General features: G+C 45.5%; 1 protein-coding gene across 2 annotated transcripts in view; it reads left to right on the plus strand.

Moving 5' to 3' along the window:
* Window positions 1-4,924: 4,924 nt before the first annotated feature.
* The window catches only part of Sin3a (SIN3 transcription regulator family member A), a 57,061-nt gene continuing 43,599 nt past the window's right edge, over window positions 4,925-18,386 (plus strand). The window contains exons 1-2 of one of the 2 annotated variants that reach the window (XM_051197529.1): window positions 4,925-5,117; window positions 16,735-16,956. In XM_051197529.1, the coding sequence (XP_051053486.1) occupies window positions 16,768-16,956 (189 nt within the window). In that variant the 5' untranslated portion in view covers window positions 4,925-5,117; window positions 16,735-16,767. The remainder of the gene's footprint in view (window positions 5,118-16,734; window positions 16,957-18,386) is intronic. The other variant, XM_051197528.1, reaches the window with a different exon arrangement.

The raw sequence follows: 18,386 nt of genomic DNA on the forward strand, positions 1-18,386 counted from the left end.
GCTAGCTAAACGGAATTCCCCATGTTGGAGTGACTGGATGTACACACACACACACACACACACACACACACACACACACACACACACCCTTCCTTGCCTTACCTCCCGCAGCACCTATCTGGATTTGAAGTGTTTGGAGGATATCATGGACATCTCAGCCAGTTTACAATTGCACACTGTAGCAGATATAGTGAAATGTCTGATCCACTCCCCCCTCTCCCCCAGATACTCAGAGAAGTGCCAGTTTTCTCTGCTTTCAGATTTCATAGCTGAAAGGCACCTAACAATGTAGGCTGGACACAGGGTTCAATCAAATAGTAAAGCCTAGGTGTTGCAACCAGTAGCTGCCTGCCTCTAATCCAAGTACTAACCAGGTCGGACCCTGCTTTGCTTCTGAGATCTGACGCGTCCAGGTGGTAGGATCGCAGTCTGCTTGCTACAACGTTTCTCGAGATCCAGCACAAATGGATTGTGTGTGAAGGAAACTGGGGCCCGGGTAGTTAAGATGCATCTCCTTTAGCTTCCACGCTGCGGAACACCGAATCCCAAAAGGCCTAATCCGAAGTCCTCGAAAAATTTCCAGAGGCAGTGTGGGAGATGTAAGAACCTCTGCTTCGGATGCAACTCCCAACTCCTGGCTAGTTTATTTATTTTTATTTCTGTGGAGGCAGGGGCGATCAATGAAGGGGAAGGGGCGGGGAGAGGGAGGAGGCGGACCAGAGTGCTGACGTATGCGCAGGATAGCCAATGTCTAGTGGGGGGCGTTCCCTCCCATTCAGGACTCCTCGCCTGGTTCCGAAGGTATGTTAAACAGCTGCTTTTAATTTGGTCTCCCCAATTTCGGTCTTTTGGGGGGCTAGTTCCTTGGCTGCTTGCTTTGGTTGGCCTAAGGCTGTGTGGGTGCCGTGGTCCCCAAGACCTAGCTGCGAGAGGCTCGGAGTCCCGCGGCCGAGGTAGGCTAGGGGCAGGCCAGGAAGAAGAGCGCTTGGCGCCGCCCGCTCATAGTGTGTTTCCAAGCCGGACTGGAGCCGTGGGGAGGGGGCCGGGTTGGCCTGGGGTCGACCTTCCGCCGGCCGCGCCACCCAGTTAATTTCACTAAGCAGTCAGTTTTGATAGGTCTCGGCAGCGCATTGGGGAGTGGGCCGACCGGAGACCAACTGCTCTTGTAATGCTTTAAAAATATTTTTAAGACAAAAATCTCATAAAGAAAAGAAGGATTTCTGTACCGCGAATGGAACAGGGCCCGGGCTGCGGCGCGCGGGCTCGGCAGGGGGCGGCGGCCGCAGCCTGGTGAATCCGGCCCACCGAGCTCACGGTGTCCGGAGTTGGTCGATCGCTGGAGTTTAGAGCAAGCTGGGGCCGGCGGTCTTTCTCCGCTAACCATGCTGGGAATGCAGCAGCCGCCCTGAGGGTTTGTTTCTGTCGCCAAACTTGAAGGGGTCGGTCGGCAAGGTCTGGGAAGGCGCGCCACCATGGACCCGCGGTTGTTAAGGACTCTGGGGGCGGGAGCAATGCTGTATTTGCAGGAGGAGACTGGGGGCGGGAAGGTTCTGGCCACTAACCATGGGAACTGCCGATGTCTCCGAACTCCTGAACCGTGTCAATCTAGCAAGTATTCGGCGCCAGAGCCGGAAAGGCTGTGATTCGGCGGGGAGCTTTGGCTGAGTGTCGAAAAGCTCCAGGAACTCGGATTCGATTCGCGGCCCCAGCTGATCCCCTTGCAAACATGGAGCTGCCTCCTTCCCCGCCCACCTCACGGCGGCGGCGACTGCTCCCCCTCCCCGCATAGTGCACTGCCTGGGCTCCCTCTTTCCGCGAGGTGCCGCTGCGTGCCACAGGGCCGCGTACGGGGTGGGGGCATCCATGCGCGCGCGCTCACGAGGGGGTGGCCTGAAAGGGGCAGTGAAGGTCGGAAACTGGGAAAACAGACTCCACGCTTGGAATAGGGAAAAGGAAATGCATCAGCGCAAGGGGAGGGGCGCGCTTGTCAGCCGGATGGCTGCTGCGGGCCTAGAGGCGGGGCGCCGGTGCAAAGTGCGAGCTGTGGAGGTGTAGCGAGGGGAGGAGAGGCTCGGCTCAGAGGCAGTCTTCAGAGTGAGCGGCCATCTCAGTCTCTGTTGCCTGGCCCAGACTGTTTACTATCTCCTGCAGGGAGCTTGTGCAACCGGCCTGGAGGGGACCCGAGAGGGGCGGGGCCATTTCCTCTTCCACCCACTTCAGCCTCTCTTAGAGGCTCCGCCTTCTCTTGTCTTCCACTGGTTGGATGCAAGTCCCTTCTTTCCCTTCTTGTGTATAGATTGGATGACATTCTCTAGAGCTCCGCCTATCGGGAGGCCGGACTGGATTTTAAGTTGCTAAATTTTTTTTTCTTCGAAGGGCGGAGGGAGGGTTCCTGGGGCTTATGCGAGGTACAAGCCCCCGCCCCTGCTCCTGATTGGTGAATTGGATAGGCCTTCCCCTTCTAGGACAAGCTAGGAGGGGACGTCCTCCTGCTCCCTGCCCCCCCCTTTCTCGTGAACGCGCTGGGCACATGTTTGCGGCCCGCCTAGCTCCTGCTACTTCCCTCCCGCCCGGAAGTCTCAGGCTCCGCGCCCTTAGTAAGGGGGGCGGGGAAAGCCTTGGAGGCACACAAAGATTCTTCCTAGTCTAGAGATCTGTTAGCCCTCGAGGTGAAGTCTTACAATTGACGCTGTTGCTCTGGAAAGTGTAGCTCTGGGTTTGCCGAGTTGAGGGGAGGGAATGAATTCGGGTCGACCGTTGCTGTTTTCTCCGTGCCCCTTGAGTTCCTTAAATTTGAGAAAGCTTGAACATTGGTCGCATCCTTAATTCCCTGGGCAAGACAGTCTTGGTCCCTAGTCGGCGGAATCTGATTATGACAACCTAGTGATGGAACCTTAGGCAAGATCTTCGATACCGGTCTCTTGCGGTCCTAGAGAAGTCTAGAAGGCCTATTTCTGACAAGGATTCGGGGGTGGGGTGTTTGTTGATACCATGGAGGGAGTGCTGTATAATAGGTATCCAGTCTAGTGGGTGAGGCGGTTCATCTTACGGTAGGAATCTGTCAATTCTGGAGTGCTGCTTTCTCAACCTCTGGACGGTTTGGCTCAGTGATTTTCTTATTTTTAGAGCCCTGTCCCGTTCCAGGGTTTGGCTTGGTTACCGGTGTGTTTGCTCCCACCTGTTGGTCACTTGTAGTTCACAACTCACTATGGCCTCGCGGCATGGAGCCATCCTAGGAGTCAGACCCACCTGTTGCCAACGCATATTTATGGCAGTCTCCGCAGGATTACAGGAGGGCAGCACTGGGTTTGCGAAACATTTCCCCGTGCAGTAATCACTTGGGGAAACATTCACTTAACTCTAGGGAGAATTTTTTTTCCCCTTAACTGTAGAGCTCTGGAAGACTAGCCCAGCAACTGTTCCTCATGGCGCAGCAAAAGCACCCCCAAAGCAATGTCAGCGTTGGGCCCATGCCTTATTGAATAAAATGAAAGGAACTAGGTATCTCAAAGAACTTCTCTGCTTCAGGCTTTCAAGGAGGCTGTGGATACCCCCCCCCCAATCTTTTAAAAGAGGCTAGTCTAGAGTTCTTAAATTCAAGCAATATTCCTGCCTCATTCTCCCAAATAGTTGGGATTACAGTCTCTTCCCTTTGAACAGCCATTCTCAAGGCCACCCCCTCACACACACTGGATTTTTTACTCATCCTCTGAATATGAATACACCCTCAAGGTTTATTTATACCGTGGTCTGTTTGAGCTTTTCTGCATCTCGGTTTCCCTGGCCTAAAATGTCTCTGGATCTACCCTGCCAATAGGGAATACATTTTGCCTGTTGCTCCGCCTTCCGGAGGCTTGCCCAGGCGGTGACATTTAAAGGCCTCCGCTGGATTGTCTCCGCCCCCTGAGGACTGCATATTCGAGTTGTCCGAGTGTCACAGTATGCAGCCAGCCATAGCGACTGGCTTGTAATCTCTGGGTTTGTGTATTTTCTTAGAGCTTAAGACATTAATTTGGGTCTCCTAAATACAGTCCAAATGTCTGTATTTAGGAGACAGTGAAAAGTATAAAATAAGTGGTAGGAAGGATAAGAATCTCTGTCATTGTTTTGGTAAGTCCTCCATGGTGGTAATACTACTGTCTTTTCCTATTCAAATCCTAAAGGCTCGGGTTTCGATTGATGAGCTCCAAGGCATCTCCAGTTCGGGCCTTGGAACTCTTGAGCTTCAGTCTCCAGTGTAAACATTCCACAAAAGGACTGCTAAGGTTCAGCATCCTCGCGCAGGGCGGAATGGGCTCCTTCCTGGACCGGCGCCGTGTCCAATGGCGGCTCCTACCGGCGCCAAGATAATCCAATCAGATTGTTGGGGGCGTGGCCTGACCCAGCAGTGTGGTGGGTGGAGTCAGCCTCACTTACGGACATTTTTACCCCACATTGGTTACTTACCTTCCTGGGCTGTGAGAGAACCAAAGGTAGCCTTCCAATGCGGTGACTGGCGGAGGCGGGAGCCGATTTGTTAGGCCTGTGGCTGGGGCGGTATTGGGGAGGGATATGTGGGACTCTCCAATGAAATGTGACAAGGTGCTTTTCTTCCTCCAATAGTATTGCAGCCTGGGGGAGGGATTCGGCAATCAGTCTCCAATAGGCGGGGTTGAGTTAGGGACGCTCCCCGCCAATAGGGGCGTGGAGAAGGTGAGCGCCTCGCCCTCCCCTCCCAGCGAGGGAAGGAGGCGGGTGTAGGTCTGTACGGCGCGGTGATTGGCTAAGGCTTTGACGGATGGCTAATATATCCCGTGGTGGAGCGAGGTTAAGCCTTCCCTCGGCGGGGCGGGCTGGGAGTGGGCGGGATTTCCCGGGTAACAGAGAAGCGGCCGCGGCGGTAGAGGCGGCAGAGACGGTTTCTCCATCTTCCCCCCTCCCCTTCCCCCCTTAGAGTTTCCCTCCCTCCCTCCCTCCTTCCCAGTCTGGGCACCCAGGCCTGTGACCGCTTCGTGAGCGCAAAGGAGGTTGCCAGTCCGCTCTTGCGGGCCTGTGCCCGCGCCGTTCCGGGGCCTCCGTGCTGGGTGCGAGGCTCACGCCGGGAGCGACGCGCAGGCTGAGTGGCTGGAGCTTTTGCGGTGAGAGCACGCCGCGTCGCGGTTCGCCCGGCAGCTGGGTGGCGGGTAACCTGGGACTGGAGGGCGTGTGTTTTTCGGGGGGGGGCTGACCTCGGCTTCCCGTGCGTGGCTATGGGGGGCGGAGCGGGGCCGCACTCCGTGCGGGAGGGGGAGGAGAGCGTAGTCCCGGTGCGCACGGAGGGGCGGGCCCTCGCCCCGCCGATCAGAGGCGGGGCCGGCGCGCGTGCGGTGGTGGATAAAGGGGCGGGACGGGCTCGCGCTTAATGCTCTCGGCTGCGGCCCCGCCCCTCCTCCCCTCCGTGCGGGTGGGGCCTGGGCTTGCATTGCTTTGGGTCCGAGGGGTGTGCGGGACAGGAAGGGGGTCTCCCGCGTGCTGCTTTTAGGGCGCGGCGGCGAGGGGGCGTGAAACCTGTGTTTCCCCCGCCTTCGTGGGATCCGGTTGGCCGGAAGGCGCGTTCGGGGCTGCGATGCCACGCCCCTCCAGCCCCGCCCCCGCCGGGGTTTCCGCCTCCTTGGCAGTGAAGCGGCGCCGGGGAAAGCCCGCGGTAGCGTCTGGCCTAGAGTTGGGGCTCTGTGTCTGCCCCGCCTTCCGTCCCTTTGGGTGGGAGGAGCTCTTGCAGATGGGGAGCGGTGGAGGTGTTCGGATTTCAAGCTGTGGCTTCTCCTTCTATTCTGCCTAGGGCATCGGGGCCCAGAGCCGTAGTCTTTTCTACTTTGCTCCTAGCATCGTGGATGGTGCCGTAACAGCTAAAAGAGTAGAAGCGTGGTCAGCTGCTCCTCTTAGTTGTAATTATGGGGAGGAGATGCTCAGCGTCCTCAGGAGTGCCTGCGGTGGGGTGCGGCTGGTGCTGTGCCTATGCTTCCGCGGCAGTGGCTGGTGGGGGAGGGGCAGAGTCATTGGGGGCTGGAAATGTGAAGGGCGCCAACCTTTCCTGGACTTCTCTTGATGTTCTACTGTGGCTTTACCGGCGGAGGTTTTGCATCAGAGGACTAGTGGGCAGATATCTGAAGTTTGCAATTCGCGTCAGAGGAGTAGCGGATGGATAGATAAAATTTGCGACTGTTTTTGGTACCTTAGGACTTTAAACTGCTCATGCTGCTCACAAAGGTGAGATTTTTATTTTTACTGAAGATTAAACATAATTTACATTTTAATCTCAAAATAGGTCTTTGACAATTTTTTTTTAAATGGTTGAGCGTGGTGTTTATCTAACGCACTAGGCTATACCCCAGGCCTGGTTCTCTCTCTTTTTTTTTTTTTTTTTTTTTTTCTTTTTAGTTAGGGCTTTCATTCTGTATCCCTGGCTGGCTTCGGAGAAATTTATTTATACTCTTAATTTCTTGACTGAAGGTTTCATTCCATAAGTTTAGTTTAACAAAGTGTAAATTAGAATGTAGTATTCCTTTGATTTTTCTGTAATGGTTAATCCATAAAGCTTAATGTTGCTCCTTTTAGATACAAAGTAGGTTGAACTGTATGAAGCCTGTGCAGCAAAGCCTGGCAACCTGTGCTGGACTTACTTTTGCCATTATGAATTTATTGCATAGGCAAACATTAGATGGGATATTGTTGGTTATTAGAGAAATAACTTTCCATGAAAAGTAAACATTGAATTCTTACAAACTGGTGTCTGAATAAGAATGTTTAAACTTTTTAAAAAGACTTGAAGTATGTGTGTGTGGTGTGTGTGTCTGTGCGTGTGCGTGTGCCAGTGCCTTCAGGAGCATGTGCTGTGCCTGTAAAGGTCATAATAGGGTGTCAGATCCCGTATAGCGAAAGTTAACAGGTGGTTGTGAGCTACCTACCTGACAAGGGTCTGGGAACTCAACTCAGGTCCTCTGTACTGAGCCATCTTTCCAACCCATAGTCTGTTTAGTCACACTGCAATTAAATTCTAGATTTGAAAAAAGTTTGAGATTTATCCTTTATTCAGTAGTGCTGAATGTGGAGAGGTTAAGTATTCACTTTTCAGCTAAAGAAGTAACAACAGCAACAGTAGTAGAATTGATGTGGAGGCCAAGGAATAGAAACCTGGGTGTTTTACAGTGTATAAACTTAAAGGTAGTAGAGAACACTTTGCTTTTTAGGAACGTTTGGCCAATCCATAGTTAATTGTGTCATTTGGAGTGCAGTCTGGGAAATACTGAGCACCTAATTCATATCTTTTGGGTTTGTTTGTTTTGAGACAGAGTTTCTCTGTATTGTTCTGGCTTGTTCTGGAACTGTAGACCAGACTGGCCTGGAACTCATGGAGCTCTGCCTGTCTTTGCCTTCCAGGCACTGGGATTAAAGGCATGTGGCACCACACCAGGCATAAGATACATTCTTATGGAATATGTAGTCTAGGTAGTATGCTGGAGTCACAAGTAGTAAGCTTTTAAAATTCAAGTAAGGGGTTAGATCGATGGTTTAGTGGTTAAGAGCAGTGACTGCTCTTCTAGAGTACTGAGTTCAATTCCCAGGGCCCACATGGCATCTCACAAGTGTCTGTAACTCTAGTTCCAGGGGATCCAATATCCTCACACAGATAATACATTCAAACAAAACACCAATGCACATAACATTTTTAAAAATTAAAGTAAGAACCTACTTATGGTTCTTTGTACTGTTCTATAGATCAGTATTATATGCATTAGTTTTATTCAAGGTTAAAATAGCATTTGAGAGCCTGGACAGTTGGTTAATCTCTTGCAGAGAACTTGAGTTCCACTTTCAGCACCCATGTCAACCTGTAACTGGAGCTTCAGGGCCTCGGTGAACACCTGAACACAGGTGCCTATGTTTCCCACCTCCATACACATAATTAAAAGTAATAGAATAGAAATATATCTAAAAATAAAAAATCGTTTTTAAAATCCAGACCTTAAGTGGTTCACCTAAATAATTTCTTTTTTAAGAATCAAGATGGGTATTAATTTGATAAGAATTCTGGCAAAACAGTCCTCTTGATAATGCAGCCAATATACTGAAAAGTCTGGGAATTTTTTAAAATTCAGGTGTTCTGTTCATGGCCTTTAGTAATCTAGTATAGTGCTTTCCAGTTTCAGATATTTCCCCGAATTAAAGGTATGTTAAATTATATCTTTTGTATGTTCTTTAAAAATATAGTACATGTATTTTCAAACAGTAGCTTCTCTTTTATAGTAAGGATTTACATTTATTGAACTGTGACTCTGCTCCTGGCTCTGTACATTTGCTAGTGTTTAAGAGGTGTGTGTGTGTGTAGATGTCTGTGTGAGTGGTGTACACACATGTAATTTAAGTTTTATGGCAGCTTTGAATTGTGGAATGGTGAAATGGGCTATTCGTGTGTCTGTACTCTGTAGCCCAGGCTGCCTAGAACTCAGTTATTTTCTGGCTTTTGCCTCAGCTAGGGTTACATCTTTGGCTTGAAATTTGTGTTTTAAAAGTGAAGATCTCTAGTGATGTGGCTTTAGTGGGTAAAGACACTTGCTATGCAAACTTTTTTTGATACAGGTTTTCTCTGTAGCTTTGGAGCCTATCCTGGAACTCATTCTATAGATCAGGCTGGCCTTCATAGACATCCGCTTGTCTGGAATTAAAGGCATGTGCCACCACTGCCCAGCGACATGCTAACTCTTATGACTGGGTTAAGTCCCAGGAACCCATTGTAGAAGGAGAGAACAGACTCCTGAAAAGTTGTCCTCTTGACCATCACAGCTCTGCCATCTTCCTAGCAATAATATATAAAATAAACATTTCAAAGAAAAAAGGCCTGGAGCTGGGGAACTGTCAGTAAAGATGCTATGCAAGCAAAGGACTTGTCCTATTCCTGGAACATACTTGAAAAACTGGTCATAGAAGTTTGAAGTGTGTGGTAGCCTGGGCTTGAACTGCTAACACTGGGGGAGCAACAGATTGTAGGGGAATCCCTGGGACCAGCCAACCCCAAGCCAGTAAAGGAACTTGTTTCAAAAATCAAGGTGGACTTACAGGAGTGATAGCTGAGATTAACCTCTGGCTTGCACATGCAGGCATACAAAATAAATAGGGGCAGCAGTATGGCTCAACAGGTACAACACTTGTTACTAGGGCTTGAAGACCTGAGTTTGATCCCTGGAACTCATATAAAAGTGGACAGAGAAAACCAGTGTCACAAATTGTTCTTAGATCTTTGCATGAGTGCACACTTAACAAATCAAACACATATAAATAGTAAATTTTTGAAATGAAAAGAACCAGGAAAGATTGTAGTACCTGTAATCCCAGCAGTTGGGAGATGGAGGCAGGAAGATCAGGTAGTCAAGGCAGTCCTTGGCTACTTAGGGGGTTTAAATCAGCCTGGTCCTCAGAAACATAGAATGAATGACTAAGGAAAAGTAGCAGAGAGAGATTTAGACTATATACCAGAGGTCAAGACAGGATCTAAATTCAGGTAATCTACCTCCAGTCCCTTCAACCATGTAGCAGATCTCTGCTTTAATGATAGAGGTAGGTGTGTGTGTGTGTGTGTGTGTGTGTGTGTGTGTGTCTGTGTGTGTACACATACATAGGTATGTGTACTTTAATCACAGCTAAAGTGTGTACTTAAAAACTAGTTTGAGCTTGGTTTGTTGAGTGCTTGCTTCCTGTGCCTAAATCCCTAGGTTCAGCCTCCACAACTTAATGAGACCAGGTATGGGGACAAGCCTACAATCCTAGTACTTGGGAGGTAAGTTGAATGGCAGTTTGAACTACACAGTGAGTTTGTGGCCAGCCAGCTTAGGCTACATGAGAGATCCTAACTCATAAAGAAACAAATTGTGGGCCAGCCAAGAAGGCTCAGCAGATACAGGTAATTGTTGCAGAGCCTGATAGCCCTGAGTTTGATCTCTAAAGCTCACTTCTGTAAGTAGTCCTCTGACACATACATACACACAACACTGACCTGGTATGCACATGTTTCCCCCCCCAAATATAAATTGTAAGAACTGAAATGAATCACAATATACAAGACATAAAGTTTACTATTATGATTTAAATTTTTTGGTGTTTTTTTAGATCAATTTGGTGGCATCAAGTACATTCACACTCTTGTGTAGCCTTCTTCACCATCCACCTCCAGAACTTACTCATCTTCCACTGTTGAAACTTATACACATCAAACAGTCTTTTAAAACACAATATTTTTTTATTTAATTTTACATTCCAACCACAGTTCTTCTTTCCACCCCTCCTTCCACCGCCCCCTACCTCCTCTTAAGCCCCACACTTCCCCTCTAGCTCATTCCCAGTCCACTCCTCCTCATGGGTACCTTTGGAGGTCAGAAATAGCAGATCCCCTGGAGCTGTAGTTAAGATGGTTATGAACTGCTTGATATTGTTGGTAGGAGCCAAACTTTGGTCTTCTACAAGAACGGTGAGTGCTTAATTGCTGAGCTCTCCTCTAGTCCCTACCCGTTTTTTTTTTTTTTTTTTTTTTTTTGAGATGGTTTCACATATACCTGGCTGGCCTGGAACTCAGAGAACTCTTAACCTGCCCCTGCCTCTTGAGTGCTAGAGTTAAACACCTGTGCCACTGTGCTTGACACACTTTATCTTTTGTGATTGGCTTCTTTTACCATGTTTTTGTCTTCCCAGTTCATTGATGTTATAGTACATGTCAGAATATCCCTCCTGTTTAGGTCCATTGCTATTCTCTTGAATATGTACATATCACAGCTATTCTTTTAGTTGACATGTTTTTTTCTGCCTTGTGGATTTATTTATCTATTTTCATTTTCTATGTATGTTTTGCCTGCAAGTATGTATGAGCATACCTGATGTCCAGAAAGGCTAGAAGAGGGAGGGCATCTGTAATTAGAGTTACAGAACTGTGGTCCTCTGGAAGAGCAGTTAGTGCACTTAACTGCTGAGCCATCTCTCCAAGCCTGCCTTGTGCTTTTTATGAATAATTCTCAGGTGTTCAAATATAGTTCAAGTTCTTGTATCAATATCCAGAGGTGGAATTTCAGTGATTGTGTTATTTATTTTGAGGTGCTATCAGTGTACTTTTGCCTTTGAGAAAAAAGATTGGGGGTGGGGTGGCTGGAGAGATGGTTTAGTGGTTAAAAGCACTGGCTGCTCTTCCAGAGGACCCAGGGTTGAATTCTTAGCACCTTGGCAGCTCGCTACTATCTGTACTTTCCAGTTCCAGGTGATCGGATGTGGGCACCAGGTAGACATTCAGGCAAAATAAAAACATCTTTTTTGTTTTGTTTGTTTTCCGAGACAAGTAGGCTTGGCTCTCCTGGAACTCATATTCTGTGTAGACTAGACTGCTCCAAATATCTGCTGTCCTCTGCTTATCAGGTGTTGGGATTAAAGTTGTACACCACCATTGCCAGCTAAAATACATCTTTTTTTTTTTTAAGGGTTGGTACCTGAATCTGAGAATGAATTGACCACCTGCTTAAATAGCTCTGGGCTGATGAACAGTCTTTGTCACTGAGAACTTAAATTCTTGTCAGGAAAGGCAAGTAGATACATGATTTTATGCCACATCATTGAGCGTTTAGTGCCTTAAGAATCAGCTACAACATGTTGTAGGAGGTATAGAGGGGGACATTGCACTTGGAAGTAGAGGAAGAGGAAACACTACAGGAGAGACACAAGAAGGCCATATGCCTTCTCTGAACTGGTGAATGTCCTTAGGTATCTTAACAGTAATTCTGATGGAGGATAGCATCATTGTGAAATCAAATTCTCTTGTTCCAAGTTCTCCCCATAGGAGCAAGTGCTCTTACCTACTGAGCTGTCTCTCCTGCCCTTGTGAGGCTTTTTTGTTTTAAGGGTGTGTGTGTAAGTTAAATATAGGAAGTTGGATTCCCTGGAACTGGAATTACAGCTGATTGTGAGCTAATATGACTGTTGAGAATTGAACTCAGGTTCTCAGCAAGAACAGTATGCACATGCACTTTTAACTACCAAGACATTTCTCTAGCCCCTGAAATCTAATTTCTTGATTTATTTTCAGTAATATTTTGTAGTACACTTACATAAGTACTTGATAAACATGTATATCCCAGTATTTGTTGATAGTAATTTATCACTTGACTATTTAGTTCCACAGTGTGTGTGTTCCACAGCACTTTTGTGGAAATTGGACAACTTGAAGTTGTCAGTCTCTGCTTCCAGTGTTGTAGGTCATAGGGACCAAGCTCAGATTGTTAAGCTTGACAGCAAATGTCCTAACTACCAAGCTATCTTGCCAGCTAGTATTTTCCCTTTTGATATAACATTTAAATATAATAAAATATACAAGTATCGAGTGGTGTGTATACACATACATTTTTATGGTGTATACTGTCTGTGGCTTATTTTCACTTAGCATGTCTTCAGTTGAGGATAAGCACTGATTTTCATAATACTTATTCAATATCTCACAATATGGAGGAAGCTCAGTTAGCTAATGCCAGACACTTTGCTTTTTATTCTCTGCTGCAGATGATAGATGTGTAGGGCAGAGACCTAGAATGAATTGGGTAGCTTAAATAGTGTGCACATTTTACATTTTCATAGATTACTTGAGAGAGAGGGGTAGGAGGAGTGTGCTTGCGTTCGAGGGCTTGTGTTTCCAGACAGGGTTTCTCTGTGTATCCTTGGCTATCCTGGAATTTGCTTGGTAGACCAGGCTGGCCTTAAAACACTGATTTGGCCTGGCCCTGCTTCCTGAGTGCTGTGACTAAAGATGAGTGCCACCACTGCTGGGCTTAGAATATACTTTTCAAAGCTTCCAAGCCAGTGAGATGGCTCAGCGAGTTAAAACTCTTTCCAACACAGGCATTACAACCTGAGTTCAGTGAAAAGCAGGACATGGTAGTATGCATTTTTGGTCCCAGAATTCCTACAGGATAATCTTCTGGAAGCTCTTGAACCAGCTAGCCTAGAGTAAACTTCAAGGCAGAAAACAAGAAAAACCCTGTCTCAGCCAGGTGGAAGGTTGAGAATGACTCCCAAAAGTTGTCCTCTGACCTTTGTACTTGAGCCATGATGCTCTTGTGCAAGCACTCAGTCAGATACTCACTGTAATAAACAATAAGGGGAGCCTCCCCCAACAGTATTCCATAGAGTCTTGTCCACAGGACTGACATTATTTTCTTTTAGTTTTTCCTTTAGATAGCATTTTATTTCTCATGCCTGATTAATTAGGCTTCCAAGCTAGTTTTGAAGCTTTTGGGGAACAAAGCATTATCTCCAGTCTTCTAATCTTTGTGTTTGTGTTTGAGTTTTCCTCATTTATAGAATAGTGACTAGACCCAAGTTCAATGCTGCATGCCTGTAATCCCAGCACTGGCAAGGGCAGGAGGATTATGAGGTAGAAGCCAGACTGCTATTACACAGCAACATCTTGTCTCAAAAGCAGAAAATAAGAAATAAACTGGAGAATGGCAGTACTTAGAGTATTATTGGGAGGGTTGTTAATGTTTGTAAACTGCAGAGTAGTGTTTGTAATTCATTGTATATTAACTATTACTGTCACTTTTCTTCTGTGAATTTAGAATTCAATTCTCATTTCCGTATGTTCCACATTGATGGCTTCAGTCAACCTCAGATCAAAAATACATTGCTACTGATCATGTACAGACTTTCTATTTGTTTTGTGGAAAATAGTTTTAACAAGTGTTTGCATGCAGAGTGTGGCAAATTGCCTAGACATTAAAGGGTATAGCAGAATATATGCTGGAAGATACATAGATTATATGCAAGTATTACATTTTGTATAAAAGACCTGAATGTCCATGGATTTTATTTAGTATTCATGGGTGGAGTGGTTCATACATTGAAACCAGTTTTCTAGTAGTGTGAGGAATATCTACAAAGTTAGTGATGGCCGAACCTTGTGGTTGAAGTCTTAATCCCAGCTCCCCAGGAGTCAGGGTCTTCCTAAATAAGAATGAGCTCCAGGCCAGCCTGAGTAACTTGTTTCAAAAACAAAAATGGGCTGACTGGGAATGTATCTTAATTGTAACACTTGCATCAAATTTAATTAAAATGACCCCAACATTGGTGTTGTCCTGCCTCAGAAATTGCTAGACTAGATGAAGGAAGGAATGGGTTCTGGAAGATAAAGGAAGATTCCTTCCAATGTACCTGACTCAAAGAAAAGGGGTTTTTGTTTGCTTGTGGTTTTAATTTTGAGTGTATGTGTTTTGTTTGGTTTTGGTGTTGTTTTCTGAAGCAGAGTCATGTAAAGCACAGCTGGTCTAGAACATCTCTGTAGGCCTGCTGCTCTGGAACTTGTGATGCTTCTGCATCCTGAGTGCTGAAGTCATAGGCTTTCTGACTTTAGTGAATAGTTTTGTTTTTGTTTTTCCTAACAGAGTTTCTCTGTGTGTAGTGCCTGTCTTGCTACTCGCTCTGTAAACCAGCCTAGCTCCGAACTCAGAGAGCCGCCTGTCTCTGCCTCCTGAGTGCTGGGATTAAAGGTGGGCGCCACCATCGCCTGACCTGTATATAGTTTTCTAGACTAAGGAATTTTAAAAATTTGGTTTATATTTTTAAAATAAAACTTGCAATTATTTATGTGTAGGGTTTTTTTTTTTTTTTGCCTGTGTGTATGCATGTGCATCTTATGAATGCCTGGGGCCTAAGGACAGAAGAGGGTGTTGGATCCCTTGGAGTAGAGTGACAGATTGTGAGCTGCCATGTGGTTGCTGGGAATTGAACCCTGGTCCTCTGGAAGAGTAGCAAGTGCTCTTAACTGCCAAGCCATCTTTCAGCTTCATGGGTTGTATTTATAGTATTGAGAAGCTAGTGGTAGATTGGATTTACACTTGAGGTAACATTTTGTAAGCAATGTAGAGAATAGAGGGGGAGAAATGTTTGGAAAGTATTGTCAGCTGTGTTGATGAGGCATGTTGAAGGGCTGAAGTAAAGGAATGGTTATATTACTGAATGCAAATTGACTAGTTGGGGAGATAGGAAATTGGCAAAGGAGCATAATAAGAGAAAACTCGGGCATTGGATAACATCATTTCAGTTTTATATAAATGATCTGGGAAGAAAATTCTGGAAATGAAGGTAGTTAAATATATCATAAAATAATTTACTGACTGATGATGTAACTCAGTTGTACTTGCTTAGCCTGCACAAGGCCCTGGGTTTGATCCAGCACAGAATTTCACACATTATAATTACTTTTACTTTTTGCTTGTTTGCTTCTTTGAGACAGGGTTTCTCAGTGTGTGGCCCTGGCTGTCCTGGAATTGCTCTGTAGATCAGTCTGGCCTCAAACTCAAGGATCCATCTGCCTTTAATCTGCTGGGGCCAAAGATGTGTGCCACCACCTCCTGGCTTGACTCTTGTTTGTCAGGCACCAGTCACACATGTTATGTGTGGAGGTAAAACACCCACACACATAAAGAAAATTTTAAATGTTAAAAAAAAAAAAAATACAACAAAGCAAATGTTAAGAACATGATCTCACAATAAATTGCTTTTAGTACTTAACCACTGAAAAAGTCACTATAGTTTTTATCTTATTTTTTTCATTTTTTCTATAAACTGGCTCACAGACTAGCATTTGAGCATCACAAAACACTTAAAATAGGATCAAAGCTACAAAATTTCAAGAGTTTGGCTAGAATCTAGTTCCTAACAAGTATTCTTTTTTTTCCCCCATAGTCCTGTGCTATGTTCTTCATACACATATAGTTTATCATTTATAAAATATTGGCCTTTTGCTAGAGATTAATCTCAAAAGATTAACATCTAGGTTTTAAACCAATTAAAAACTAAAGCCAAACTCTGGTTTCATTTGTGGCTAGAAGTAGCAGCCAATGATTCTTAAGGACTTTGTAGCCTATCCATTTATAAGACCTGGTTTCTCATCCCAAAATAGGTTGAGGTTTAGTGACCTGTGACATGTGGATACTGGGAACTGAACCTGGGTCCTCTGAGTTATTTCTTAACCCCTGAGTTACTTCTCTAGCTCTCAAATAGCATGTATAAATGTGTGTTTATAACCCTTTAATGTATAGTTTTTTTAATGCTGTATTACATAAATGTTACTAGCATTAGCTGTAACAGTGTTTTAGAAGCTGCCTTAGCTACTGTTCTATTCCTGTGAAGAACCATGAACAAGACAGTTTAAAGGGAAAAGCATTTTAATTGGGGGCTTGCTTATGACTCAGAGGGTTATGGCCAGGAGTAGGTGGGCTGGCATAGGGCTGGAACAGTAGCTGAGAGTTTACATGTTGAGATAGCTAGAAGGCAAATAGAGAGTGGGCCAAATGGGACAGTGTGGACTTTTGAAACTCCCAGTGACCTTCTCTTACAAGGCCTCACCTCCTAATTCTTCTAAATAGTCCACCACCTAGAAACCAAACATTCAAATCTATGACCACTGTCATTGAAACCACTACAGGAGAATACAAAAGATTTTAAAATTGTTTGCATTTTTAATTGTAGGATTGTTTTCAACTTAGTTTCAGTTGCCAAATTCATTAAAAACTCTGGCCCTTAACAGTCTGTCTTCCCATTCTAACATGCTTGCGGTAAGGTGTGTGTCAACTGCTCAGTGATTATCTCTAAGATGAGGTAGATCAGTTCTAAAAATCAGGCTTACATTAAACTTTGAGGAACTACATCATGTTAGAGAGATTTTATTTCTCTGTCACTTTATGGTTTGTACAGATTTTGTAGTGCATCCCTGAGCATGAGTGCAGAATGAAGCGGCGTTTGGATGACCAGGAGTCACCCGTGTATGCAGCCCAGCAGAGAAGGATTCCTGGAAGCACAGAGGCTTTTCCTCATCAGCATCGGGTACTTGCCCCTGCCCCTCCTGTGTATGAAGCAGTGTCTGAGACCATGCAGTCAGCTACAGGAATTCAGTACTCAGTGGCACCAAACTACCAGGTAAGCTGGAGCCGCTGAGGAAGTAGGAATAAAGGGTGAGGGTGGTAGTTTCATTCATTGAAAGTGATTTTTTATAAAGTATAGAACTACCTAAGAAAAAGTTTACATGAACTGTGTTTGGAGATATTTTAAAATGTATGCATATGGTAGTATAAAAACCACCAGATAAATTTAAAAGTCATGTCATGACCTCTGAAATTCTCTGTGTATTGCCTGCTGGCCCCTCATCCTCCCCTCCATAGGCAACCCTTAATCTTTTTCTTCTTTCTTGTTCAACCCCCCCCCCCCCAAAGGCCTTTTCTCTCTTTATGAAATAGGATCTCAGCCCAGACTAGCCTTGGACTTGTGTCCTGCTTTAGCTTTCCAATTGTGGGATTATAGACTTGTGTCACCTTGGCTTGTTTTGTGTTAGGTTGATTCTAGGGCCTTGTGCATCTCAGGCAAGAGTTCTACCACTAACACACACCCTTCTCTCTCTCTCTCTCTCTCTCTCTCTCTCTCTCCCTCTCTCCCTCTCTCTCTCCCTCCCTCTCTCTCCCTCTCTCTCTCTCTCCCTCTCCCTCTCTCTCCCTCCCTCCCTCCCTGGAAGTCTTGGTATAGACCAGGCTTTCTGTCTCTCCAAGTGCTGCAATTAAAGGCGTATACTACCACACCTGGCTTGAACTTTTATTTTAATTTAGTTTTTCAGTGATAAAGAAAGAATAATTAATGCTGTTGTGTCATTCACTCCAAGTTCTAGGTATCAAATCCACAGCCCTTACATGCTGGGTAAGCACTGTGCCACTGAGCTGAAATCTTCAGTCCATATAATTAAGTTTTATGAAACCTATAAAACATGAATTTTGAAATAGAAGAGCTCAGATTGATGGCCCTTACTAGAGATATATATGTATTATAGTTTGTAGATTATATTTAATGTTTTCCTCTCCCCCCTTTCTTGAGATAAGGTAAAGTTACTTTAGTTCTCTGTCTCCCCTGCTCAGAGTAATATTTATGGATTTGTGAAAAGCCTTGTTTACTAAGTTGAGGTGTAAAAAAAAAAATTTTTTTTTTTTTTTTTCCGAGACAGGATTTCTCTGTATTGCTTTATTGTTTTGGAGCCTGTCCTGGAACTAGCTCTGTAGACCAGACTGGACTTGAACTCACAGAAATCCACCTGCCCCTGCCTCCCAAGTGCTGAGATTAAAGGTGTGCACCACCAACACCTGGCCAGGCTGCAAAATTTATACTACTTAGAGAAAGTAAATTTTATGTTGCTCAGTCTCCTCATTTGGAGATGAAGTAGTCAGCTCTACTGACATTCGAACTGCCTCCCCCACCCTTATTATTTACTTGTTCTTTGTTTTAGAGACAGGATCCCCCTCCATAGCTCAGGTTGACTTAGATCTCATATATAGCTCCAGTATACCTCAAAGGTAGAGCAGTGGTGC

Source organism: Phodopus roborovskii, unplaced genomic scaffold (genome assembly GCF_943737965.1).
Source record: "Phodopus roborovskii unplaced genomic scaffold, PHOROB, whole genome shotgun sequence".
Lineage (NCBI taxonomy): Eukaryota > Metazoa > Chordata > Mammalia > Rodentia > Cricetidae > Phodopus > Phodopus roborovskii.